At 40.6% G+C, this 26,565-nt stretch overlaps 2 protein-coding genes across 2 annotated transcripts in view; both read right to left on the bottom strand.

Annotated features, from left to right (window-relative positions):
- Nucleotides 1–680: 680 nt before the first annotated feature.
- Nucleotides 681–10,820, bottom strand: LOC112553275 (15-hydroxyprostaglandin dehydrogenase [NAD(+)]-like). The gene is made up of 7 exons (XM_025220382.1): nucleotides 10,490–10,820; nucleotides 6,256–6,379; nucleotides 3,616–3,728; nucleotides 3,060–3,156; nucleotides 2,217–2,293; nucleotides 1,681–1,829; nucleotides 681–1,374 (listed from the first exon to the last, which is right to left on the bottom strand). Exons 1-7 carry the CDS (start codon nucleotides 10,580–10,582, stop codon nucleotides 1,266–1,268), a joined length of 762 nt encoding a protein of 253 aa, XP_025076167.1. The 5' UTR covers nucleotides 10,583–10,820; the 3' UTR covers nucleotides 681–1,265.
- An 8,869-nt stretch (nucleotides 10,821–19,689) lies between these two features.
- Nucleotides 19,690–26,565, bottom strand: part of LOC112577104 (protocadherin gamma-C5-like) — a 47,752-nt gene continuing 40,876 nt past the window's right edge. The window contains 1 exon segment of the mRNA XM_025260053.1: nucleotides 19,690–26,456. Coding sequence (XP_025115838.1) covers nucleotides 25,609–26,456 — 848 coding nt within the window. The 3' untranslated portion in view covers nucleotides 19,690–25,608.

Raw genomic sequence — 26,565 nt, 5'->3', positions numbered from 1 at the left:
AGTTATAGTTTACAATATTTTATAATATAGTATGCTTCTAATTCTCAAAGAATATAACTACAGTGCTAAGGAAGTTTTCATTAAAAATAAGTCCAGCTCCTCTTTAGTCGCCCTTATGACAACCGAGCATCAAAAGCAACTAAAATAGTCGAAACCTCTGTAACGGTTTGCAAGATGCTTTTCTGCAACGAATAGCCTTTCCTTTATATATTCCTGAATATCTTTTTTCTTTCGTATAGTAGTCAACACTTATATTTATAACTTTCAACTACACTCTTAGTGAATAGTACTTTAGTCTAGGGCTGTCCTAACATTTTATGAACTGATCTGGAAGAAAGGATATCAATCAAGTCTGGATAAAGTTTCAGCTTTAAAGTATCGCTCGTGTCACCTGGAATTCCATCAAATGTATGTCTGACACTTGACTTGTGATGTCTATATTGCTGTGATGAACTTGTAGCCAACTCATCCATCATGGTATTGACTCTGAAGCTACTGCTATAAAAGGTGGGTAGTACTTACACTGGTCCTCCATCTCACCCGGTGCCACCATGAAACCATAAACATTTGGTATAGTTATTCTTTTTGCAAATGAAGTTGATTGGGAAAAATAGAACTGGGAAATGCGCAATATATTGTAGCATTCCTTTTAAAGTAAAATGAGTAAAATAAAACAGCACTTTTTAGAAAATTGTTGATGATTGGCTTTATTAATCAGATTAAAATGTAAGCCTTAAAATCCATGTGATGGTGCCTCAGACGCAAACCTGTATATACCAGCTCCATATGCGCGGACACACGCACAAACACAGACGCACAAATATACTCGCTCGCAAAATGCATGTTTACAGACGTACACACATTGTTATCTAATATTGCTTTAGTCAACATATCCATAGATACCTGTTCTACTATTTTACATGAGGAAATTTTCATTTAAAACATATAAAGAAGCCTAAATAACTCAACAAAATGATTAGTTAAGACCTGGCTTCCTCTTCCACGTCTTCAGCATCTCCCAGTCCAGAATGAATCCGGAAATCATTTAATTTAGTGTTCGACAGCAAATTAAATAATAGGAAGCTATCACATTTATTTTACAAATTTCTTCATACATATTTGGTCGAAAGATCCTTTGTAGAAGAATTTCAAAAGCCGTCATCAAGAAAAACACACCAGAAGAATGTGGTCTTTAGTGATTTCCTTGGGTCGTCTGTCACCAATGTCCGGAGGATGACAAGGAATTGAACTTTCTTCGTGGCGGCTTAAAATTCCAAATATTTTTTGCCTGTATGCTTGCTCATGGTGAGAACTGCTCCGTTCTTGGAATCATCTGTAACCAGCTCGTAGAATCCCTCAGCAACATATTCCACTCTGCGGGATAAACAATGAATATTCCCATATTTATTACCTTCATATATGTATGGGATGATTGTAAAAAATTGTAAAAAACTGTAGCATGCAGCATGCGACAAGGTATTGTCCGAGAGGTGGACAGGAGGACAAAAGAAGAGCTTCAGATTCAATATTCAATTATTTCTTTAAATATAACATGATTTAATTTTCACCACATTTTTTGTTCATGTACCATCACATTTATTATCGTCAAATTTTTCGACTGCTGCTTACACTCGTTTTTTTTTTTTATTTTTACAAAAAGTGAGATTTTTGTGTACTCACGTCATAACTCCAACGGCTTTAATCTGCTCCAATGCCTTTTCTGTGTTAAGGCATGTGCCTTTGGAGACATTGGCCACCAGCTGTGTGTCGGCAAACGCGGGGCAGAGTGTGCTAATACGAACCCCACAAGCTAGGAACTCGGGATTTGCCTACAGACACAGGAATGTCAGGGTTAGACGACAGACAACCATACCTTTCTCATAAAAGCACCAATGTTATTTCCTGCTATACAGTCGTCTAAAAATCCATGCATACTCACATATTTTGATACACAGATCCACAAACAGACAGGCAAGCAGGCAAGTTAGCTGACAGAGAGAGAGAGATGCTTTCTTTAGCTTTGGTTCCTATTCTTTGGTCCTCATCGTCAGCGACGTACAGAAATATTTAGTTCACCAATATTTTTACCTCAAGAATGAGGATCATTTCGTAGATAGAAAAGTAAATTTGGAAGATCTATCGAGTTCAAACACATCACAGTTCAGTCGTACATAGGATCCGACAAGCAGACCTGCCTTCTTTTGCATCTTACTTACTGCTACAGACCGCGTGTACATGATGAGACCCGCTTTGCCTGCGCTGTATACAGGACCATAAGGCTGCGGCTTCAGTCCTGCACATGACCAGTTTATTCATGATTTTAAAACACCAAACAATCTTCTTTTTTGCATCTGTGGATACATTATTCCAGTATACAATTTCAGATTTTGGGATGTATCGTTTGATATAAGCCGTGGTAAGAAATTACAACAAGCACGTTACAGTGTTAAGAAATAAAAGTTTCAGAATAATTTTTCTTTTGTATTCCTTAACAACAAATATGAACAAATCTTTGACCAAGTTTTGCAAAGTTTTTTTACCTGATCGATATATAAACTTTTCAAAATGTGGACAAAAGTTCAAGAGGTTGACTCAGCTCAGAAATCTTGACATAGACGCAAGGTAACAGTTCTGTGTGAGCTGTGCTAATGCATATTTCAATAACATATTTAATTATAATCAGTTACTTCTTGAAGATGCTTTTTTTTTTTCTCATGACAGACTTCGTTCTATGTGCTCATCCCATTCCCTAGATCAGACCTGGGCAAACGCCGGCCCGCTGGCCGGATCCGGCCCGCCTCCTGTCTCTGACCGGCCCGCCCGCCCACCCGCCAGTATATATATACTATATACACGGTATTGGGTAAAACTGAGTTAACTATATTAGTCCGGCCCTCTAAAACCATCCCAATGTCTCATCCGGCCCCTTGGGAAAATTAATTGCCCACCCCTGCTCTAGATCATGAATTTTGGTGCCTTCACGTTTTTTTTTCTGAACCAAGGGAAGTAAGTCGGGTAGGACAAGTGCACGAGGTAACGAGATCGCACAGTTGTATTACCTCCCATTGAAGCGATGTTAACGATAACGCCGCCTTGTCCTCCCTTGTCTCTCCTCATGTACTCCATCGCCAGACGGCAGCACCGGATTGACCCTTTCTGAAGTCCAAAATTACAGAATTGTAAAGCTCTTGTGACCACCTCTCTAGATTTTGCATATTTTATTTAAAATTGTAAACAATTTCATCACAAGGAAAAAAAAAACCTACAATGAATTAGATTCTAACGGATTATGTCGATAGTTCGTAAAATACATCTTTTAAACCCTTGATACCAGTTGAGACTGATAAAAGTCTTTTACGTATTTCTTTTTTTAACCGTGGTGTATTTTCGAGGGTAAAGGTCACAGATGGGATAACAAATCTCTAAGTCAAATACAATGCAGTGGGCGTGTGACCAAGGTAAATCGGTTCATGTGGACAATAGGTGAAATCCAATATGAGTGTCACGTTTCTGTAATCAGATAGTCTGCTTGTCACTGAATTTTCCATTTTGCGTGGGAACAAATACTTGTCCTAGTTCATCCCTCGGTGTGTTTTACAGGAGTGGGACACTCACCAGGTTGATGTCTATCGACTTCTCCCAGGCGTCTCCACTTTCCCCTCCGATGCCAGCGTTGTTGCACAAGATGTCTAGCCTCCCGAAAGATGTCTTGGCTAATTGGAACGATTCTGTTGAATATGATCAGGGAACAATTATGTTTGAATACGACCAAATTACTATTTTGGGGAAAACAAATCCAGTACAATACATCGACAGAAACAATAAACCATGAAACACAACCTAAGTAAGATTTTTTGAAAACTAAAAAATTAAAAAATATGATATTGAATAATAAAATACCACAGTACAGTACTACAAACGTTCAGAACAAAAATGGACTTAAACTAATAAGCGGTCATCAGCGAAAGATGCAGCACTGGGAGATGCTATATAAATGAGGATGATGACATGTATCTCGAAATCATGTGATCTCCTCTTCTAATTGAGGGTATTTTTTTAATGTTTAATATTATAACATTCGTTTCGACTTTAAAAAAAGGAAATTATTAATTCATCTGTTGTCTCGTCTATGTGACAATCGCTTTCTTCAACCATCATATATAAACTTGATTCAAATTGTCATACTTGTCATTCAGTCATCTACTTGTCTATATGGCAATCAACGAACAACATCAGTTTAAAGCTTTGCTACCCAGGCAACCACTAAATCCTCTATGTCAGAGGCAGACAACCTGGTTTGTTTATCACCTCATGTGATCCCACAATCGATTAAACAGCTTTGACATCAAGGACAGCACAATAAATGAGTGTCATCTCGGCAAGTTGCACGAACTCCACAATGAACTCAGCAAGAATTATAGACGAGAGAGAGTTTAACCATACATATGTGTTTGATGTTCTATATATTGCAAAACTGTGCAAAAAATTGTTTTTGATTGTAACTTTATACTATTTAGTTAATTGCGTATGCAAATGTTTCGGATAAAAAAACAACTCTAGTTTTTGCTTTTCTGTTTACGCCTTCTCTCACTCTTAGCTCGCGCAGCAGCAGTCGTTAAAGACAGCAAAGGGAGGTAAACACAGTTCCAGAGCCACCCACACACTCTGAGTAATGATTGTAGAGTTCACCAGGGTTGAACTACCAGTTACTCAGATAGCATCCTAATGTTCAGTCTTCCTTTACTTTTCTGTCGACGAGACAATTTCGTGTTTTTCTTACTCATTCTTGCAGACCTCCAGGTTTACATCCTGATTATTTATTTATTTTTTTGCTTTCATACAATGAGCATCTCTACTCTGTGTGCGTGTGCGTGTCTGTGTCTTCTCTCTCTCTTTTGTGTGTGTGTGTGTGTGTCTATTCTCACTCTCTTTCTGTGTGTGTGCGTTTTTCAGTGAGCTTGCCTGCTTGCCTACCTTACCTTTGATGCACTGATGAAAAAACTTTTAAAACACTATAACAATTTTCGCAAAGCATTGCCAGTTGGATGGACTCCAGCCTGTGCTCAACCTCAACACCGTCCACAAAGCTCACACCCCATCCCACAAACATACAGTATTTCCTCCCCTCTCTCTTTCATACACACACACAAACACACAGACAGACACACACATAAACACCTCTGGCTGAGCAAGGGGTCAGCAGCAATCTGCACGGATCTGTCAGTTTGTATGTACACAAATGTTTTCAGCCACATTACACCCACATTCCCACGCGGACTTAAAACTTGATGCTTGTCCAAAGCGGCCTGCTGCTAGAGATAAATAAAAAATAAATAAAAAGACAGGAGAAAAGTTTTTATGCATTCGTCTGTTGCTGCGTCTCGCGCTCCCAGTTCCTGCCTCGGAAAATGCCAAGATAATGAACGGAAGACTAGAAACATTTCAGCTTGAGTAGGAGTTATTTTCCGGTAATAATGACTGTGGACAGTTTGGAAGACCTGCTGGGCGAGCTTCCTATGTTATTTCTGTTTACGCCCACATTGTTTTTGCCCTGCTAACTACCTCTGGAAGACAAATGATATTGTATCTGTTACAGGAAATCCTCCAGCCCAAACATATACTTCGTTCCCGTTATTATTTGTTTCTTATCTTAATTTTTGTTCCAAGACAATTATTCTTAGCTCATCCAGCAATGTGTAGACTAGTCTTGTAGACGCAGTGCGTAACAAAAATTTAAAACATTTAGGACCATCCTGCAAGCAAGGTGTGTGTTCTTCCTGTCTTTTTTTCTTCGTGAATGCAACCTTCTTCCTAGTGTTTTGCTCCAGCAGTCATCACGCGATCAAATAAACGTTACAACGCATTTGTTTTGTTTGCACGCGGGTATACAGAAAAGTGCATGCCATATGTTGTTGTGAGTATGAGTCAGCAACGGCCTCAACAGCTGAGCATGTATGCACGCACTCACGAACGCATGTACACATACGATGTCAGTGTTTTCTGAAAGGTGTTCTTCTAGGTTGTGTACGTCACATACCACATTTGTGTTCTGCCTTGTGTGGAAAAACCTTCACAGGTGAGAATCAGTCAACATTCGTGGCAACAGGTGAGAATGAACACACATTCATAGCAACAGCCATTTCATTCAAAAGATTGTGAAGCACGTTCATAAGCGTACGTCACTTCCGCTTCCTCTTAGTCGCTAACCAAACTACTACGTCACTCAAAAGAGTAAGGACAATGCCAGACTACAACCTTCCATTTGTTCCTGGGAGGTAACATCCGCTTGAATAAAGAGAACGTTGTTTTGGCCGTACAGCTTCTGGTACTGAGCCAGAGTGGATTTGCCGATCTTCTCATCAATGTCTGTGAATAGCACCTGCGAGAAAGAGGTTGATCCAAATAGTGACAGTAACCATATTGATCCTTGAGTAAATTGTACATCACTAGAACTCGTCATCATCACACATAAAGATAAATAAATAAGACAATCACTTAGCCATTCAAAAAAACAAACTCTGCTATATTTGACAACAATTGATGGTTTCAACTGGTCACTCGCACACTCCTCGTACAGCATACAGTATCAACATAAAACACAAGACAATACATAATGCAGAGTAAAACAAAGGAGTTTGTTTTCGGTAGGACTAGAATGGAAGTCGGGGATGAAGGTGGTTCAGAGAAATGTGCATTTTATACACGAATCAAAGGTCAAGAGAATTTTGTGGAGAATGTTTACTTGCGCACAGCTCGGACTTGAAGAACATTAATTTTGATCATTTTTGTGTTCTTTCGTCAACCCTTGCTTCTGATCGATTTACACATCTAATCATCCCTGTTTAAACGGATAAGAAAGTTTCCATGAGATTGACAGCGCTAATGAACTCAGTTTTCTGTAAACTTTCGCAAGAATCCATAATACAAAAACAGACGACCTTCCGTCTTTTAACGTTTCGAAAGTCCAACAGCATTTTTTTCCTCGTATCTCCCTTTAAATCACAATCGTCAAAAGCAGTTCCTTTCCAATTTACACCAGGAAATGTAGATAATTGACAGAAAGTTCACGAGGTCAGGCGCCTGGAGTGTCTTCCGTCAGTCATGGTAGCAGTTTCGAGTAGAAGGCGATGATGACCTGTGAGTAGGTTCGATCTTGTTTATATTTCTATGGGGAAATAGAGACTCCCCTTCACACACCCCGCAAAACACCGGGAAGTCTGGCTTACTCTCCTTTCATTTTATGATACATACAGTAATGTGACAGTGTTGTTTTTCTTTTTCATCAGTCTTAATGAACAAGGGATGGGTTCACTGTAAGCTGCTAGTGGCTAGCTGAGTAGCCAGAAAACAGTTAAGATGTTTATTTTATGCTGGTTGTCTTAGCTGACTGCTAGCATTAGCATGTAGCTAGAGAATATATTATATATTATCAGCGAACAGTTCATCTGTCCCCACGATACTCTTCCTTCTTCTCTCACACACACTCAAGCCTAAAAATTCTAACAAACATGAACCTGCAGTGGGGCACGGGTTTAGACACACGAGTCAGCTAGCACGTTGGTCAGCAGCAAGTCTCACGTGTCCTTTGACCTTCCCTTGCACACTAGCGACACCTGCATGGCACTTAACATTCACTCCTCTGTGCCACATGTCAGCAGGGATTAGACAAAGGGGTTGGATGCCATCAAGTATGGCCACCACGCCGCCGACTGATTTACACTAATGTGATTTGTTTCGAGCGCCACCAGCTCGAGGTCCGAGTGTTAACCTTGTTTCTCCTGCTCCAGGCACACGGCCCACACAGGTCATCCTGTTAACCCCTCCAATTGCATTGGAAACAGTAAGTTTTAGCATCTTGTAAAATCTCGCTCATTTTTAAAGCCTTATCGACCTGAAAGATTAGCATTGCAAATAACCCTTAATTAGATCGATGGCTGCTAACTAAAAATACTGCTTTAAACACTTTTCTACTTAAAATATTTTAAGGTTGTACTATTTCTTTAATCATACATATGTATTTAATTTCGAGTATGTCGATCTCAACGACCAAAAAGGGTACTCGAATTAATTTTACATTTTTCTAATTATGCGAACATACTATTTTATATTTTCAACTATGTGAGTGAGAGAGATTTTCGATTGCCCTGTAACCTAAGTCATATCGAAGTCACGTGATTTCCAGCAGTGTGGGTGTCAGGTAACACAGCATCGACCTGCCAGCGACTAGTGAAAGCCAATCTGGACACATCAATAATTATCGTTTGTAAAACACGTGCACACAGCCAATAATTTGTGAAATATGATACAAGGGAAGCTGGGCAGTGATGGCCAGGACAAGTCGCGTGTCTAGAAATTGCTGGAAATCTGCATCAATCGATCATGAATGCGCATGCGCAGAGCCAGACTTCGGTAAAGTCAATGGGGCAGCCATAAAGACAGACAGAAAAATAGCCTTCCTGAAAGACTTTTTGCAGAAAAGCTTAGCGCAAGCTCTGGGAAATTGTGATTACCTCTGAGAACTTTGTTCTTTTTGAGGGAAAATGCTTCCATCTGACAATTTTATGCTAAAACAAGTCACGGGCGAAGCAACAGGGAAGGTTTTGGGGAGAAGAGAATCTTTACTGCTCGCTTTTTTCAAAATTTCCCTGAAGCTTTGATGTTCAGATATCCTGTTGAACGATTTGTCGTGATTTAGTCATCGACAAAATTAAAAAAAAAAAAAAATCCCCAAAATCTGAGTTACTGCGGAAAGATTATACTGAAATTTTTCCCGCAATATTTTCAAAATCTTTCTTCGCTATTTTTGAAAAGATATACACCACTCCTTAAAACCGCTAAAAATGAAACGGAATAATAATAATTAATTGTATTTTCCTGTGTGGAGGCAAGCTGTCGGGTCAGGGTCGGGTTAAAGAAAGAACACGAAAACCAAAAAAACAACAAACAAACAAAAAATAAATAAATGCGACAAACAATGTAATCACTGTGACTTTTGTCAACATTCATTTAGGTCAGGGTGCACTATACACAGTTACATCACCGACGCGCGTGCGGTCAAGATGTAAATAATCACCTGCAGGGGCGTGAGTCACATTCATGAGGCATCGCGAGTCAGGGCATGAGTTTATTTATAGTATTACAGTTTTTGTTCTCGCTGAGACAGACAATCCTAGATTTTATTTGTAATCACAAGTTGCTGATCGCGCATGCTGCCTTGACTCACTTCAGGGGTGTACAAATTTTCAGCATGCTACGTCACACGACAGGCTACGCTACATGTTACTGTCACAGCTTGTTACATCACAGGTAGGTCTAACAGATTGTTACATCACACGACAGTAGGTCTAGCAGATTGTTACATCACAGGTAGGTATAACAGATTGCTACGTCACACCCCAATGTCTTACACGCCCCACACTTTAGTCACATCTCATTCATTCACACTACATGTTACCTTCACAGTGCACGTCATCATCACATTGCATGCTGCGTCACCTCACAGGCTACGTTACCTTTTCTACTACTTCACATTACATCGACACGCTAGTGCTACACATCATCACAACACTTGGCAGACTTATTACTTCAAGACATCGTTGAAATCGTTTCATCGTCTCTGAGGGCTGTGATAACCTCTTGACATCTATCAGCCAAGCTTCCTGATGCTCGTCGTGAAGCTCGGCAACTCCAAGCTACGTACACGCCTCGGTTAATTAAAAAAATGCGTTCTACACATTCATCTGCTCACCCCAGGTAGACAAGGGACTTGCTGTTCATCACTCCCCTACTTCTAACACATGGTGTCTCTATTATCCAGACTTAAAAACCATTTTTTCAGAAAACAGATTAGTGCTTAATTAAATGTTTTCATGAGTAAGAATACATATGCTGTTAATATAAAGTTCATGGCATCTGAGAGTTTTGATCCTAAATATTCTTTTGAGCAATCGAGAGCAGTGGTATGCTACCGGCGGCCCGTGACTTGTGACCTATGACCTTTGGCCTGTCCGATGCGACCTAAGGACACGCGAAAGGGGTGGTCGCAGTTTGTCAAGGATAGACCACCACCAGGCGTGTGATTGTGAAAATGGGTTAACATTCTCCTGAGTACGCGAGAATTGTGATTGTGTGAGAGAATGTGGTTACGTGCATTGTGTCACGAACAGTCATCACAGCTGTGAACACAGTGAATTGTGTTTTACCGTGTCTATGCACGAGCCAGCGCGCACGTGTGTGAATTCGTCTGTTACGTTTATGCGGAAAGAAAGAGTGAGATAGAACGATCGTGTGAACTGTGCTACACCTGTGTAGGAAACATTCTTTGCTTACATCATCCGGGACGAGTATTGTTCGTACACGTGTGAGCGAGAGAAGGAGATGGGGAGAGAGAGAAGAGAGATTCACGCATGCTTAGGCTAGAAACCCTGAAACAACAAACAACTCGATCGTTCTATCCCAAACATCCATGCCCCTGCATGCCTCCACTCACCTTGGCCCCATTCTTCAGGAGGATCTCGGTGAAAGCCTTGCCTAGTCCCTGCGCCCCTCCAGTCACTAGCGCTGCCAGACCGTCAACCTTCATGTTCGACGTCAGAACCACAACAGCCTCACCACCAACGCTCGCACAGAAGTACACCTGTCCTCTGCACCACAACCGTCGTTGTCGACAGCCGCTACGCTCTTATCGCTGCAGGCAGCTTCGATCTCCTCCTCTTCCCCCCGCGACCAAAAATAAACCTGCCCCGTGACCCACTACAGAGCCAACAGCCGAGAGTTGTCTTACCCTACTTCCTACGACAACCCACCAGTCGATCTCTTTTTCATCTATCGTCTGTCACTGGTCTTTAGGTTATCTGCAGGGCTGCTTATTGTGCAGCTGTCACGGTCTTAACACTGTGTTATCTTAACACCTTGTTATTTTTATCGTCCGATATTATCTATGTTCTCCGATGATATTCGCGTCGACGAGAACGGCGCAGCATTACTCGCTTAATATTCGTTGGTTATTCTCACCAAACGTGTAGTAACATGCTTGAAAAAGATTTGGCAATTGCCAAAACTCAAACTATTTTCCGTCTAAGCATGCGCGATAAGATACTGTACACCTCAGTGACGCATGCTTTGTTTTTCTTTCAAAATCAACAAAAGCGTGATGCGAAATTTGTTATCGGTGCATCGTCATTAGAAATGCATGCACATCAAAGAGGGTGGGAGATAATGTTGGGTTAAAGTTGTGATAGTTCTCAATCTCTTGATAAGTGTTTCTAAAAATATAAATAGTAGTGTGATTATCGGGTGCGTTGCTAGGCTGTGTTGCTAGGAGACAGACAAGTGTCGTAGTGCGCTACCCACCTACCCACACAAAATGGCGATTATACCGTATTTACTGATTAATTTTATGGGTTCTGATCACCAAATTAAATCTTAAAATTTGTTTCCCTTTTATCTAAAAAGATATTAATTTAATTTTTCTCTCTTGTAAAGATGCCAGGTCATTCTCAGTGGATGTAGGGGTCAACCTAACCAACCTTTCTTGCCGCGTTATTCATTTCAATAATTTTTATTCATCTTCCACTTTGATAAACTTATTTCTCCATTGACAGAAACCGGCAGAGCCAGTAAAATGTTAGGGACATAAATGTGGTGCACTTTCTGTATGTAATAATTTATATTGGACAAATAAGATTATAACTTCCTTGGGATTCATTTATGCTCGGGATGTCTTCCTGCTGCGTGCGTGCTCACAAATCAAACTGCGACAATTCTCTCTAGTATTATGGGAGTCATTTGAGAAAAGATAGCTAAGCCTAAACGGGTCATTCTTTTCCGTATTTGTAGATAAGTGGGTATAGTAGATGTATATATGACTGACTAGATGCTGATGCGATTTTGTATTACTTTCAGCGATACTTTGCCGTGGTGGCTGATTCCACGCATCATCGTCACTCAAAAAACAAATAAACAAACAAATGCGCCCTAGGCAATTGCCTAGTTGGCCTTGCGGTAGAACCGGACCTATAAAAATATACAATTTCTATGTAAATATCTTATACAGGATTCTGTATAATATCAATATATATATACACAGACAAATACACACCCGTGCGAGAGCGTTTCCCCTAAGTAATTTGTATCGGCTGACACATTTAAAATTAATTTTATGTCTTTCATTTCCTCGTTCGTTGATGCATGTCATTTAATCACATAACATCTAAGTCCTTTGGTGATGACATCGAGTTACCATTGAACGCCCCCTAACCTCCCTCACGAAAGGTGTTGGGTCGGGGGAAAGAAAGAGAAGAGACATACAGACAAAAGGGGAGAGAGATATAAAAAAGAAGGAGGGAAGGAGGGTTGATATTTCATGCTGAGTCAGCGACTAAGGCAAAATTGCAGCTAGCTATGTAAACAGATCCCACATGTAAACAATCGCCGTGCTCAGAACGTGACGTGAACTCACCGGAGACGATATACTCAATATCTAGCTGACATGCGCTACACTTGTGTCACTGTACAGCACACGAGAGAAAGAGAGAAGGGCAGAGAGAGAAAGAGAAGGGCAGAGAAAGAGAGAAGGGCAGAGAGCGAGAGAGCACAGAATTATGAGTTGTTTGTGTGCTAGGCTGCATACCTGACCCCAGTGACCCCAGACAGAGACGAATGTTTGCTCACGTCACACTTGACTGACGCCGGCAACATCTGCTACTACTTCAAAGCGAAGGAAGGTGGGAAAGGAGCAGCAAGAGAATAATCTTCGTGGTACGGACTCTTTCGGAAAACATACAAACCCTTTTCCCCGTCACACTCCTTTGACTGTTACCAGAGCTCGTCGACTAAACACCTCCATTAACCCTCATTAAATAATAAGGGGTCGGGGGTCTTTGATGTCACGTGTGTAAACGCCAGGCTGCGCGCGCACGTTGGTGTTTTGCACTCGATGATTGCTAGTTTTTTTTTTTCTCGAGGGAATTGACTGGAAACTTGTCAACATGCCGGGTGGATGAGATGCATACGTTTTGGCTGTCAGTGCATATACTGTTGTTTGACAAAGCGATCACGTGACTCGTGGAGAGTGTATTTGCACAGTTTTCACTCTCCCACTCCTTTCGCAATACTCGCTTCTATCTCCCTCCCCACTCGACCCCCCGATTTCAATCCCTTGTGACAAAGTAGATAAGCCAGAGAATAGAGTGGTTTGCACCATCAGAACATGGGTTGTAGTTAGGTGCACCTGTACCAGGTGATCTTGAAGGTGAACCAGAGAGTAAATGTCTTGCCCGAGTTCAGTACTCAGCGTTACAGTTTACTCACAATGTCTGAAAAAAATGGTCCCGTGATTTATGTTTTTGTTATACATGTTCTTCGTTAGTGCTAACGTCTAAAAGTCTAGGCGTTAAGATTTAGAGTCAGGGTTTCAAAAAAGAAGGGAGGAACCACAACACTTCGTTTTACCCAAAATAACCGAAAGAATGTGTATTTATTTCCCTTGAACGCACACCGATCCTGGTTCAGCACGTACCACACTCGCACGCACGCACTCGCACACACGCACTCGCACACACACACACACTCTAGCACACACACACACACACTCACACACACAAACATACACACACTCCACGCACGCACAGTCCATGTGATTGCCACATATCAGTGACCCTGTGAGCACACAGTCCATCAGCTGACCTGACCCACTGAACATGTAGATAAGTACTCGGCTTATTTTCTTGACAGCGTAGCTGGGGGTAAATCAAACAAAACTGGAAATAAGTGGGAAATCGTTTCTTATCTGTTTTAGCGCTTTATGTTTAGATGACCTTACGAACCTCGACATTTTGCGAAATCTGGCTCCTCCCTACTCTATCCCCTGATAGTAGTATTCTGATGTCTGTTCATGAGAGACCCTCTTTGTAAAACACATTTTAAAGCTGAACTTAAATTCTCTAACGGGCATATTCTCAAGTGAGTGAGAGACCAAATAAAAGCTTATCGGTGCTCTCATGTACCCCCTTAAGGATCACCCGGGACTCTATCTGTACTTGTCCTACTCCCCACCCTTGTTTCAGGGTTCCTCTCCACCTTAGTGCGAAATGGCCACAAGGTGGAAGCACATTCCTACTAAACTAACCAAGCAACTAAAATGTATCCTTAAAACCTTGTGAGCGAGTATTTAAAAGCAGAATAAAGAACCTCCGAAATATTTCGTGTACTTTATAACGAGGTTTTCTTTGCTGTTGATCTCTCTGTTGAAGTAGGTTCTTGGTGCCTTTCATCTGAAGTTTTCTTGCTAAGTGTTCACTGATATGTATCTTAAATGTTTTTTTTTAGACTGTTGATGTGCTATCCAATTCATTGGGTAGGCTAGGGTGGAGGAGGAGAAGAAGCAAGAAAAAGGGTTTCCTTCCGAATGCCATGCCCTACATACGGTGAACCACTTGCCTGTACTAGAATATTGGACTCATCACATTATACTGTGCATATGTATTTTGCTGAAATGTTCTTTGCTGTTTTCTTTGTAATTAAGGGTGTTCATCTGTTATTTAGTTGTCTTTTATTTATTTTTTTTTACTTAATGGCCCTTAACTGTTTATTTTCTACTAAGCTCTTACCAGCCGCCTCCTGTATACTTATGTGTCCGCAAATGCTTTATACTCTACTTACACGCCCTCTGCTCGGTTGCACTGGTTGAAACTGAAATCTGTTTCCTAAAAGCAAATTTAAAAGCGCTTTTAGGAAACTGAAATGTGTTCTTAGTGCTTTTAAGAAGCGCTTCAGTCTGTTTAAGAAAGATTTCCTCTTCTAATTTTAAAACTGCTGTGGTGACCATGGTGATCAAAATCAGAAGAAGAACTCAGAGTGTTTTCAAGCAAACAAGAGACCCGATGATGAAATAACTACGAATAGTTATTTCTACAGTTTGAAATTTGACAAACCGACATCGCTAGGACTATGGAAGATAGAGTAACGACTATTGCTGAAAGCAGAACCGCGAGTTAAAGACAATAAAATGTAGTTAGAGACGCTTTGAATGTTCACTGATCAGCGTGAGTTAAATGTTTCATTCGACAACTATACTTTATTACAAAATGTTCTCGCATTCATTGCCATGATATTGTTACAAAAGAATTTCTTCCGTCAAGGTAGTGGTCGAGTCGTCCCACCCTCATGGTCGTCTCTTGGATGTGGTCGAGTTGGCCTGAAGGGTCTCTGCATACTTCTCCCATTGATTCAGCTGCAAAATTCAAATGCAAAATTCACCTGACCTTCTGAGGAAAATAAAGCAAGGAGGAAAATAAATGATCTCCACCCTTTCAAAAATAAAGGAGCGCCTTTTTTATTTTTAACATTTTAGGCTTTAAGTCTGTTTAGATAATCAATTTTATAAAAACAGTGCATAACACTATTTTAGAACTTTTTAACTAAAATTGTTTCAAATAAGATTTTTCGTATGCGCTTGTGCAAAACATCTAAAAGGCAGAAAAGTGATTTTTTTTAAAATTTTTAAATTTTACTTCCTTACAACAGTTTTAAGATTCACAAACATGTTTTCTCATGCACTTTACGTTTCCCATTAACAGAAAGGCTCAGTGCCTTCTTCAAGTGTTCTTGTTTACTTTCTACTGCTATGTTTCTGGTTATTTACTTCATGTTAGACTGTTCTCGTTAATTCCCTAATTACTCAATTCGTAATCACCTTAAGAAAATACACACGGTTCCTTTCCTTCATACAATAATAGACCGGTCTGTCGTTGCAGTGTGCAATTCACAGCTGTGGATAAACAGTGCCAGAGCCAGATAGTCACATTCGTTTTTAGTTAACACATCTATTTAATTTATAACACTAAACAAAATTCTTTACAACGGTTATCTCCTACGGAGGCTGGGTGTAAATACGGGAAGAGGGGTGGAAGCATTGCTGCAGACGTGTGTTAAGTGTGTTGATCTTTTGCGAGGAGTGGTAAGATAGGACAAAAGTTAATTAGAGGGAACGACTCGCTGTGATGTAAACATCAGCATCTGTTGCGAGAAAAACGCACGAAGCACGAGACAAGTGATGTAACGCACCTGGCGCACGTGCTGTCACGTGCCGTCTGCTTGCCGCGTACAGCACGCGTCGGTGGCGTCAACATGCAGGCAGACACCCGGCCATCGTCACCTTAGTTAACTGTTGATAATGTCAGTACAGACCGTGCTCACACACCGTGAAACGTGAAGAAGGGCATGAATACATGTGTATGTGTGTGTGTGTTAGTGAATGAGTGAGTGCGTGCGCCTCTGTGTTGATGAGTGTTCATGTGTGTGCGCGCGTGTTTGTGTGTGTAAATGTTGGCGTATGTATGTCAGTGTGTGTGTGTGAGTGAGAGAGGGTGCGTTTATGAACGAAAAATGCTTATGACAAAGTCCCCCTGTCATTTATTTCTATACACAAAGCTTGCATCGGTCTCTTCCAAGAAGCATTCAAAATGTTCTGTTTCTCTCCCTTATATTTATGACTCTGTGCTGAACGTCGGACATGTTCTAGCGAACATAAAACATTTCTGTAAAAAGTTCTTGAAATGCTCAGATTTTGGGCTGTCTTGCGGTGCAAGTCATTTTCTGGAGAATTTTGTTTTGTCTGTGAAAATAATTCAGTTTGACGCATATACTCATATTTGTGCGCATTGAAAAATGCATGGTAAGAACTACAACTGCTGCAGCCGATGTCAAAGTTTAAGCCTGTGGTTACCTCCCCTTACCTAGCGAACTTTCCAACTGCTGATGCGCCTTAGTGTTAGGTCACTAGAATAAACTACAAATATACAAGTGTTAGGTTACTACAATAAACTACTAATATACAAGTGTTAGGTTACTACTACAAACTACAAATATACACATGCTTTTTCTGTCAAACATCCTTATCTATCTGGGGTTTTTTTCTAAAAGCTTGTTTTTTCACATTCATGATATATTTTGTTTCCTGTAGGATTTGATATCATTGGCTAAATTTGTCTTTCGATTATAAGTTATCACTCACCCAGACAGGGAATATGGTGCGTGACATGACAGCCACTTCAAGGATACCACTGAGCAGTTTGGAGCTTGTTTCCTGTCAAGTCACCTAGGCGAAAATCTTGTTCCTGACTTTTGCAGTTTGGAGAGGCTTATGGGAAAACGGCAAGCCGAGTGGTTACAAAGACAGGACCAGAGGTCAGAGGTCAGAGGCGCACTCTCTAGACTGCGGTGCGTACGTAGCATGCTTTTCCACGTTGACCTAACCTGACTCTTTCAAAAGGGGGTGAGAGTGAAGGAAGTAGCTGTCAGACACCCCCTTCATATGAAGCGGGGTTTCCGTTTGGTTTGTCAGACAAAGAAACAATTAGCTTATACTTTCTAATGAACAGGGATTGAATTGCTAGGGAAAGCCATGATTGACAAATCCTTTCTTATTAATGTTGATTTGCTTTGTCGGACGCAGAAGGGACTTGAATATTAGTTTTTTAAAAATGCTAGCTGGTTTCATCTCAAGAAAGTGATTCGTTTTCTACTTTAAATTTTCTAGTAAGAAAAAGAAAACTTTGACGCGATTCTTTTTTTTTTCCACTTTCTTTTTGGGGTTACCAAGACAGAACAAGAGCAGATGAGAGAGAGAGAGCAGAATGAATACAGAGAAATGTATATAAAGACTTGCAATGCAGTAATAATGTTAAATTAGACATTTCTTATGGTTTATTCACATCGAGCTGGTGGACGTGTTGAAGTAGCAGATGTGTTGTTGATTTTGGAAGGGCGAGTACATTAACTTCGCGGTGATTTTTTATTGTGGGGGATAGGGGATCTTGGAGGGTTGTGGATATGGGGGATGTTGATGAAAGGAGGGGGGTGGTTGCTGATGTGTTAGATGAGCAGCTTTTTTTTTGTAGCATTGCCATGCCAAAGGAAGCTTGGTCAAAGGTTCCACGATTTCATTAGTTCTTTTTCACCAGCCATTCTCGATACAACTTTGATTCTATTGGTTCGTACGAAGTACCCTGTTACGTAAGTTTAATAGAAAAATTCTCTGTCAAGGTTTATTCAGATTTTTGTGCGGAAGACTGATACAATTATATCATATCAACACACACTTTGAGCCAAACGTGTTTTATTTCTGTTACCTTTGATATTCCTTCACCTTACCGGGGACTAGCTCTGGATTTCTTTGAATTTTAATCTTTTTCTCATTTTGATTTTGGAATTTCACTAGTCTTAATCGTAATGATGTTCTGGTCTGTGTTTCTCGATCATGACATTTTCTTTCACTTCTACAGCTTCAAGTGGTCCGTTGACTAACAGTCCTTTCTTCCAGGACGCCATTTTCATCTCAGTCTCTTTTCTGTTTGTCTTGTCGACAGCGAGATGAATCATGGGAAATGTAGGTAAACTTCTTGATGACTCGAGGCAGCAAAACTGTTTACAGCTTGTTTGACCTGCGGAAGTTTATCCTCAGCATTGACCTGTTCTTTCTACTGACTTCTCCGATTTTCTAACACCTAAATCTTCAACGGTCTAATATGTCGTCAGACAGAGATACAGGGAGACAGGTCAGAGAAGAGAGAGAGAGAGAGAAAAAGAGAACGAGCAAATCAAATACAGTGATACCTCGGTTCTCGAACGCCTTGGTTTTCGACCAAATCGGTATTCGACCAGGAAATTCGAGAAAATTTTGTCTTGGAATCCGAACAAATATTTGGAACTCGAACATCCGAACGTCCGAGATGAGCCGAGTTGAGCCGAATGGCGTTCATTCAGCCAGAGATCTGTAGGGACCTACAGATCTCTGATTCAGCCCAGCGCGCCTTGCTTGCGTCATCAGTGTGAGTGCAGAGAGAGAGAGAGTCACGTTTTTGTGGAGAGAGTCATGAAATGTGTGCAAATTGGGCAGAAATCGCAAATTTTGTTGAACAACATCACCCTGATAAAGTGGTAGCAAATAGAGCAGTTAACATTTTTAATGACAATGTTATGTCCACTTTCCGCAAAATTTTGCAAAGGAGAAAAAAACAGCAAACAATTGACAAATTCTTCCTTGAAGAAATCAGACAAGCAACTGCAGAGCAAGATTCTGATTCTCCTCAGCAAAAGATACAGAGAACAGAAACACCCGAAGAGCAGTTACCCTCTGTTTTTATTGAAGAGGACTCCCCTTCAATACAATAACCATCCCCTTCCCTCCTCCCTCCACATTCATTCCCTCCTGCCATAAAGTTTGGTAGAGGTACAGTAAATGAAACACAATTTACTGTACTGTACAGTACATTTTATTTATTTTTTTTTTGTTTTAATAAATACACTTTTATTTCTTATTTCTTGTTGAGCTCATGTTTTTCTACATATTATATACAAATTAGGCCAGTAAATAGGCATTTTCTGGGGCTTGGAACGAATTAATCCAGTTTCCATTATTTCCTATGGGTTTCATTGCTTCGGTTCTCGAACAATTTGGTTCTCGACCGTCCTCCCGGAACGAATTATGTTCGAGAACCGAGGTATCACTGTAATGCAAAATGAGGTAGGAAGAATAATTTTAAATTACAGAATAAGATAAAAACCTGATCGCTTTAGTTTTATCGTATGTACACCTACTTGAACTCTTGCAAAAGAACACCCAACACACTCATCCCCACCCCCTTACACACACACACACACGTTTGACATGAACGAGGGAGGCAAAGGGTCGGTCAGCAAGTCGAATTTATTTCACACATAAAAGTATGGAAATGTTGACAAGAGATGAAAGACAGACGCGCATGGTACAGTACACTCGCCCACGCGACCTTTAGCAGCGGCTGTTGAATTAGTCTCTACAAACAACATTTGTAAATTTCCTGATCATGACAGCAAAATATTCACCAGCAAAAAAACATCCCTTTCTACTTAGAACTTACATCCTCCGGCAGTCATCTGGCTGGTTTTTTGAAAGCATCTCGGGTATCATGCAGTTCAAGGATTTTGCAAATGCTTAGACTAAAACATCGCAAAATAAAATATTGTTTATGAATAATTCATAGTTTTGGGGTGCCTCAACTCAAAATTTTTAGTGCGTAGCAAAATGAAAAAGTAAATGGACCCAAAAGCAAAGATGCATCTTTCATGAAAATAATTTTAAAGCATTGTTTACTCTTTTTTCGCACTGAGTTTTGAAGTTCAATTTGATATATTAAACGAAAGTTGAACACTTCAAAGTGTAAAGTATTATTTTTAAATAATACTTCGGTTAATTGTTTATTGACATTTTTATATATGGTAAACGTCTCAAATTATCAAATAACCAATATCAATCTTTAAGTTGATGTCTGTTTCTCTGAACCTTAATTGGTGTCAGGAGACTGAACATCCTTCTGTATATTTTTTGTGTTGACAGAAAGAATAATAGCGAAGATGGTTTCGAAATGCTGCCAGATTAAAAAGAAAAACATAAACCAAATCACAAACACAGTAAAAACAAAATTACTATAATGAAAATTTGAAAGACATTTTTCCAGCATAGCTGCTACAGCCAAACCAAAACTCGATGGCTGAGAGCACGAGACTGAATGTTACAAACTGTAAAAAAAATTACAGTCAGCCATCATTACAGAATTTGGGTTACAATGTTCGCAGTGAAAAACATTATCTAACATCATATAACAATACGACAATACCTGTGCTATATCAGTAATATTGTGAAGATGACATCTTGTGCTATAAATAATTTCTTTTTTTGTTAAAAAAAGATGTTCATGATAAAAAAAATCTTCGAAACGTCTGTTTTATGATTGCTGCACATTTTCCGTAATCTTCTCTTCGCTAATGACAATGCCATTATAGCCTACACAATTTGTTTTATAATGCCAATTTTGTAATTTAATATTTTGAGCTATCCTTTAGCTGAGTTCAGTAACTGTGCCCAGGGGAAAGGACGGGGAATATGTAGGAGTGATATTAAAACCATGGTTTAGATAATGCCGTCTAAGCTCAGGTACGCAACAAAATGGTTGGCTGACGAGGCGTAGGTGGCCAGGTGCGCAGGTGCGCAGGTGTGCAGGTGATTGTGACCAGAACACCACTGATATGTGCAGCTGGTGAGACAAGACACCAAACACCATTTTGCACCGACACAAGGGGGTAACTCAATCTGCTGGAGGGGTAGGGCAATACGAACATTGAGGATCCATCGTTCCTTTACATCCACTTCAACCCATTCCTGACAGTAAAGCCATCAAATGATATTAAAGCATTTTAAAGAAGATACCAGTAAATAAAACTATCAAAACTGCTTGGACATCTGCATCTGAAGTACATGCCGGTATTACTAAAATTTGTATACATAATTGTCAAATGTTCTGTAGTCTTGGCGATAAACAAGACAAAAATTCTAAAATCAAAACCTGTCAATTGTTCCAACTGCTTTAAATAAACAGGTGCGAGCTCGATTTTAATATTAATTTTATATTTATTTTTAACATGCCAGATATCTAGCTAGCAGGACAGACATAAATTGATAGACAGATAACTGAAGAAGTACATTTTTACAATGTACAACGATTACACACGTCACAAAAAGAAACAAACAAACAAAAAGAAAGAAAAAATATAAAAACAACCAATATTCAACTAGTGCGACCGCAATTTTTTTTGGAGTAAATTGACCACAACTGCACAACCCTGATCATATAATTCCTTTAGATTCGAACGGAAACTGTTGGCAGTATGAAGCAGAGCGGACAGCAGGTCCGACAACAAACACACATCACCTTTTTGACGAAGCTGCCGCACAACACTCAATTATTATTTAATATGTACAGGAAAATCGTCATATTAAAAACATACCAGAAACAATAGCTACATGACTTGTTTTTGGCAAGGACAAGATATCAACAAAAACAACGCAATGGAGCTGCGGCGCTCATGAGAAAAAGAAGAAAAACAAAGACAAAAAATTGTTTTCTTGAAGTCCGTCTCTATCGTGTGTCATCAACTGAAGCAGGATGTACCCGACTTGTCTCTCCGGCAAATCTCCGCGAAGGCAAGTGTAAAGGCGAGGGTATTGAGAACATTTCTTGATGCACGTGCAAAAAAAAAGTGCATCTTTAAAATCTGATCATTTTCTTTCGTAATTTTTTTTTGATAAAAATTCACTTGACTGAATTATGTCATGAAGAAATCAATGCAAAAAATTGTTGTAAAATATAAAATAATTTCAAATTCAAGTGAGTTTGATGAAGGAATTGCAAAATGATGACAAAAGAAGGAAAGTTAATTCTATTTTAAAATCATCTTTATAATTCCAAGTCTTCATTGACTCGATAAATACAAAAAAGGGGATAATGTAAACAATATAATAATTCTGGACAAGCACCTGAATGCCACGATAGTTCTCACGAATTTAGACGGCGTCTTCATCGTGTATAAAATAAAGTTGAAAAAACTCGATCCCTGCAGACTAATGAAACGAAAGCACTTGGGGTGTTCAGCAAATAACACATGTATAATACACGCTGGGAGGGACAAGTTAAAAAAAATGATAATAATAAAAAGAGAACTTTACTGACTTGCACGCATACACACTTATACATATTAATGAAGAATGTGGTGCGAAGTGGCAGAGTCGAGGCGCCGCCCTGGTGTGAGATGTCCGCCTTGATTATTACCTGCCTAACAACGAGGCGAACACTTTTCTCTAGGTGGATCTTCCTTTGAAGAAACAGAATATCTGAATAGTGCTGCACGCAATGAAACTTGCTAGCCTTTGTTTTTCTTCATTACCAATAACAAACAAACAAAAACCCCGCAAGGATTAAAAAATTTAAAGACTGTGGTATATGTAAATGAAAATATTAAAATTAGGACATCTAACAAATTAATAAATCAATCAATCAAAAAGGTCGGATACTTTGTCATATTTGGATCACGTGGCACATATGTCCTTAAGATGTGATCCCAAGATGAGGACATGGCAATAACTTATGTCAGCTTCGCATGCACGATGCATGAAAGTTTTTGTGGGCAACGGCCGCCATCCGACACCTTTGTTCTACGAGGAGACCTCCTCGCAGGTTGTCGGAAACTGGGCTTTTCAAGTAGGAGTCATCTTTTAAAAAAGTTTTATTGAAGTTCAAAACTGACTTTGAAAAAAATAACAGCATGTAAAAACAAAAACAAGTTCAAAGAGGCCTTTGTTAAAGCTGAACATATTAGCGATCAAACGGTTAGTGACGTAAGCTGCTGGTAGGTTTTTGAGTGAAACCTCGCGTGTCTCTCAGGTCTTGCACGGCATAATTAACTCAAAATGATTGTTTACAAATGATACAATAGAGAACGTAAATAAATGCTTGTCAAAAAAAAATTAACAACTTAACATCGCCACAATGAAATCTCATGTAAGTCACAAATCTCCGCAAAATAATGTCCAGCCAATCATTGGATTTGTGAAAAGTTTTCACACAAACAAACACACACACACATACATCACACCGCAACACAGTTCAGTCTTGGCTGTTTTTTTCTTGGATGTTGTTTTCCTTCCACTGTCCGTCATAACGATCAAACTGCATTGGAAACTTCACAGAAATGTAGATATTTTACCATTGTTTTACCCAGAAACCGTGGCCCCCGACTACCTGTACTAACGACTTCAACATCAGTTCAGGAACTTCATGGTAGGTACAAAGTGCTTGTCGCTGGGTTTTTTTACAACAATAATCCGCATAACTACTTGCTCACTATCACTTCCAGATAGCAAACGAGACCTAAATAATATAAAATACGCATGCAAATAGGAACGAATGGTTTGAGTGTGAAACCGCATTAGTGTCCAGCTGACTCCGGGTGTCATGACAAGCAAAGGTTAATGAGATCAGACCTGGAAGTTCAAATAACTCTTTTGTTCTAATGCAAGAGTTTCATACCCTGTGCTTTCATACCTCGCCAGAGACACGAAATCACAGAGTATGTTCTCAGACACCAGTTTGGAACGGTCTTTGAGATTCCAGCCTTTTATTCTCTGTGTGTGTGTTGGAAGCCATGCATTCATGACCCACACCAAGACATAGCGGTTTTCTCATCAACTAGACACTATGTGGTTTTGTATTAACCGAACAAAGGCTACAAGATGTACAAGTACATTCCTTTCTCTATCTTATATGAATATACATCTCTCTCACATTCTTTTGTTGATATTTTCTTATCACCCTGCTTTGACTTTTAAAACTCCCTTCAGTCAACGTTTGCTCTGAAAATGTCACGCTCCGCTTCCAACCGACAGGCAGCCATCATCGCAAAACACACAGCATCCCAACGAAAGGTCAGTCACAATGAACCACTCCTACAGGCGTGTGTGTGTGAGTGTGTTACATCCAAAACGCACAGTTACTGCCCTATACCTTGTAAATGATCTGGTGTACATCCTCTATGCAGGAGACGGAGGTAGCTACTATTATTGAGAAGACTTCCAGGCAGCCTTACATGTTCATTATACTCATGACCTATCAAGACTCGGGTAACGGTGGCTTTGCTACCTCCCTGTCGTCTTGCAGACGATCCAGTTTCTTCTTTCTATCGACCATGGGCGAGGCAAGGGGCTTGTTTCTATTCACAGCTCCAAGCGAGCTTGAAAAATCTTCCGGAGGGTGTGGCGAGTCGCCCAAAGCCCCTGCGATCCCTCTGATGTTGTCTGTCCTTCTTTCTTGCAAGGGTTGATTGGGGAGGAAAACCGATGAAAGCTAGATGGTAAGAAATGTTGTCTTGAATAATATTTGTTCTTAAAGGGCAAATGCAAGTTCGAGTTCAAATGCATGTTTTTACAAGGAGAACAAGTGTATAGACGTGTATACCGGCGCTGAGGTAAGCCCTCAGGTAAAGTAACAGGTAATTGTTTTGTCTTGTTTTGCTTCGTCTTGATAGTGTTAAGATCAACAAACTTACAACGAAAAAAACTGTTATTTAAAGAATATATTTTTCTTGTTGCATGTATTCGTTCTTATGAACTTTTATTCATTACTAGAGTTTTCTATCTTCTCTTTTGTGTTTACATTGCTATTGTTGTCAAGTAAATAATGTATATGGGGTGGGAGTTGGCGGTGGTGGAAGGTATTTAGGGGCGTTTAGGTGTCTCAATTTTGGTAATTTTCTTTCTTTTCTGATTCAATCTGTTTCTTTACTTTCCGCAGACACATTCATTCTCTCCCACTCTCTCCATTCATGGGGCATAAGATTTCACAAGCACTACTGATCTTGGCCTGTGGAGGCAAGGAACATAGACCAGAAACCAGCGGCACACTGCAGATTGTAGACAAGCAAGAAGCAAGTTCACATTGCACAACAGTTCTAGTTTCCTTTTCCCTAAACGGAAGTACACGAAGCTTTAAGCATGTTGTCACAAATCAGTTCCACAAAGCACTGTGGAAAAAAAAAACAACCCAACTCACAAAGTTTCCCTCTCTGTGTCAAGGGTCAAAAGGCTGCAGGCCATGTGCAGACCCCAGTTAAGTCTCGGATAAGTGTGTATGCCAGGTGAAGAGCAAGCATAGAGCTAAATCAGAAACACGATAGACTGCGATTTCTCTCGCTGGACGCCATTAAGGTCACATGCCAAACGAGAACTGGCGGAAACGGTCACACAAAGATGTCGCTCTGCAGTTCCTGGATGACTTCGTCTTGGTCCACTGCGTAACTCCCCGAGGTCGTGGTAGTGTTCCCCTCGTCACCAGTGTCCGCGCTGTCGTTTAGACTGTCCACGCCCACATCACGGCGCCCTGTACCGTAAAAGGCTAAATCTCCATGGTGACGTGTCGGGTCAGCACCCGGAGAATTTTGATGATGATATCCATCACTTCCAAGGCCACTGCTTCCACCCCAGTTCCCACCTCCCAAGCCGACGCAGTTGCCACCCTGGGTACCGTTGCTCACAACGTCACCAGCCGGGCCTTGCGGGTAGCTGGGATTCGATCGTAATCTGGACGACTGGAACTGGGGCTGGAACCGCGGCTCACGTGACTTGCTGGCAGCCGTGCCCGGCGCGTGCAGAGTCTGTTTGGCATTGGGCTGATAGTTGCCGTTGCTGTTGTTGTTATTGTTGGTGATACTGGTTGTGGTGTTGGTGTTGTTATTGCAGTTGAGGCTCCCGTAACCTTTGGTGCTATCCTGGTCAAAGTGCACGGTACGGACAGGCCTCTTGGGCGTGTAGGACCGGAAGGTCTTCAAGGACCCGGGCGCTTCCGGTGTCCCCTCGTATCCCGGCTTCCTCTGGTCGAGGTCACTCAGGCTGTTTGCATAAGGCCGGTCTGGCATTCGGATGGCAGGCTGTGGCGCCATCTTGCCCACGTTGCCGTAGGTGTGCAGCTGGGAGGACTGATCCCCCGGAGGCTTGGCGTTTGATGGAGGGGCGTTCTTGTAGTCGTCTGTCCCAACATGTCGCCACCCATCCTTGACCGGCATGGCCAGGAAGCTGGAAAACCCGGACTCTGTCGACAAGAGAAGGATAAAAAATACTGAGCAGCTCAGAAACAGATCCATGCTGGGTCCGATGTCCCTAAAAATAATGGCTTCTCCAATCGAGAAGACATTAATAAC

Source organism: Pomacea canaliculata, linkage group LG12 (genome assembly GCF_003073045.1).
Source record: "Pomacea canaliculata isolate SZHN2017 linkage group LG12, ASM307304v1, whole genome shotgun sequence".
Lineage (NCBI taxonomy): Eukaryota > Metazoa > Mollusca > Gastropoda > Architaenioglossa > Ampullariidae > Pomacea > Pomacea canaliculata.
The sequence above is the reverse complement of the archived record's forward strand: the minus strand, read 5'-3'. Positions and strand labels throughout refer to the sequence as shown.

Excerpts from the sequence above, each read along its gene's own strand:
- LOC112553275 (XM_025220382.1), bottom strand. The coding sequence starts at position 10,582 with ATGAAGGTTGACGGTCTGGCAGCGCTAGTGACTGGAGGGGCGCAGGGA. Across the intron at positions 6,380-10,489 it reads TCCTGAAGAATGGGGCCAAG|GTGCTATTCACAGACATTGA; the intron begins GTGAGTGGAGGC and ends TCTTTCTCGCAG. Across the intron at positions 1,375-1,680 it reads AAAGCCGTTGGAGTTATGAC|AGTGGAATATGTTGCTGAGG; the intron begins GTGAGTACACAA and ends TTTATCCCGCAG.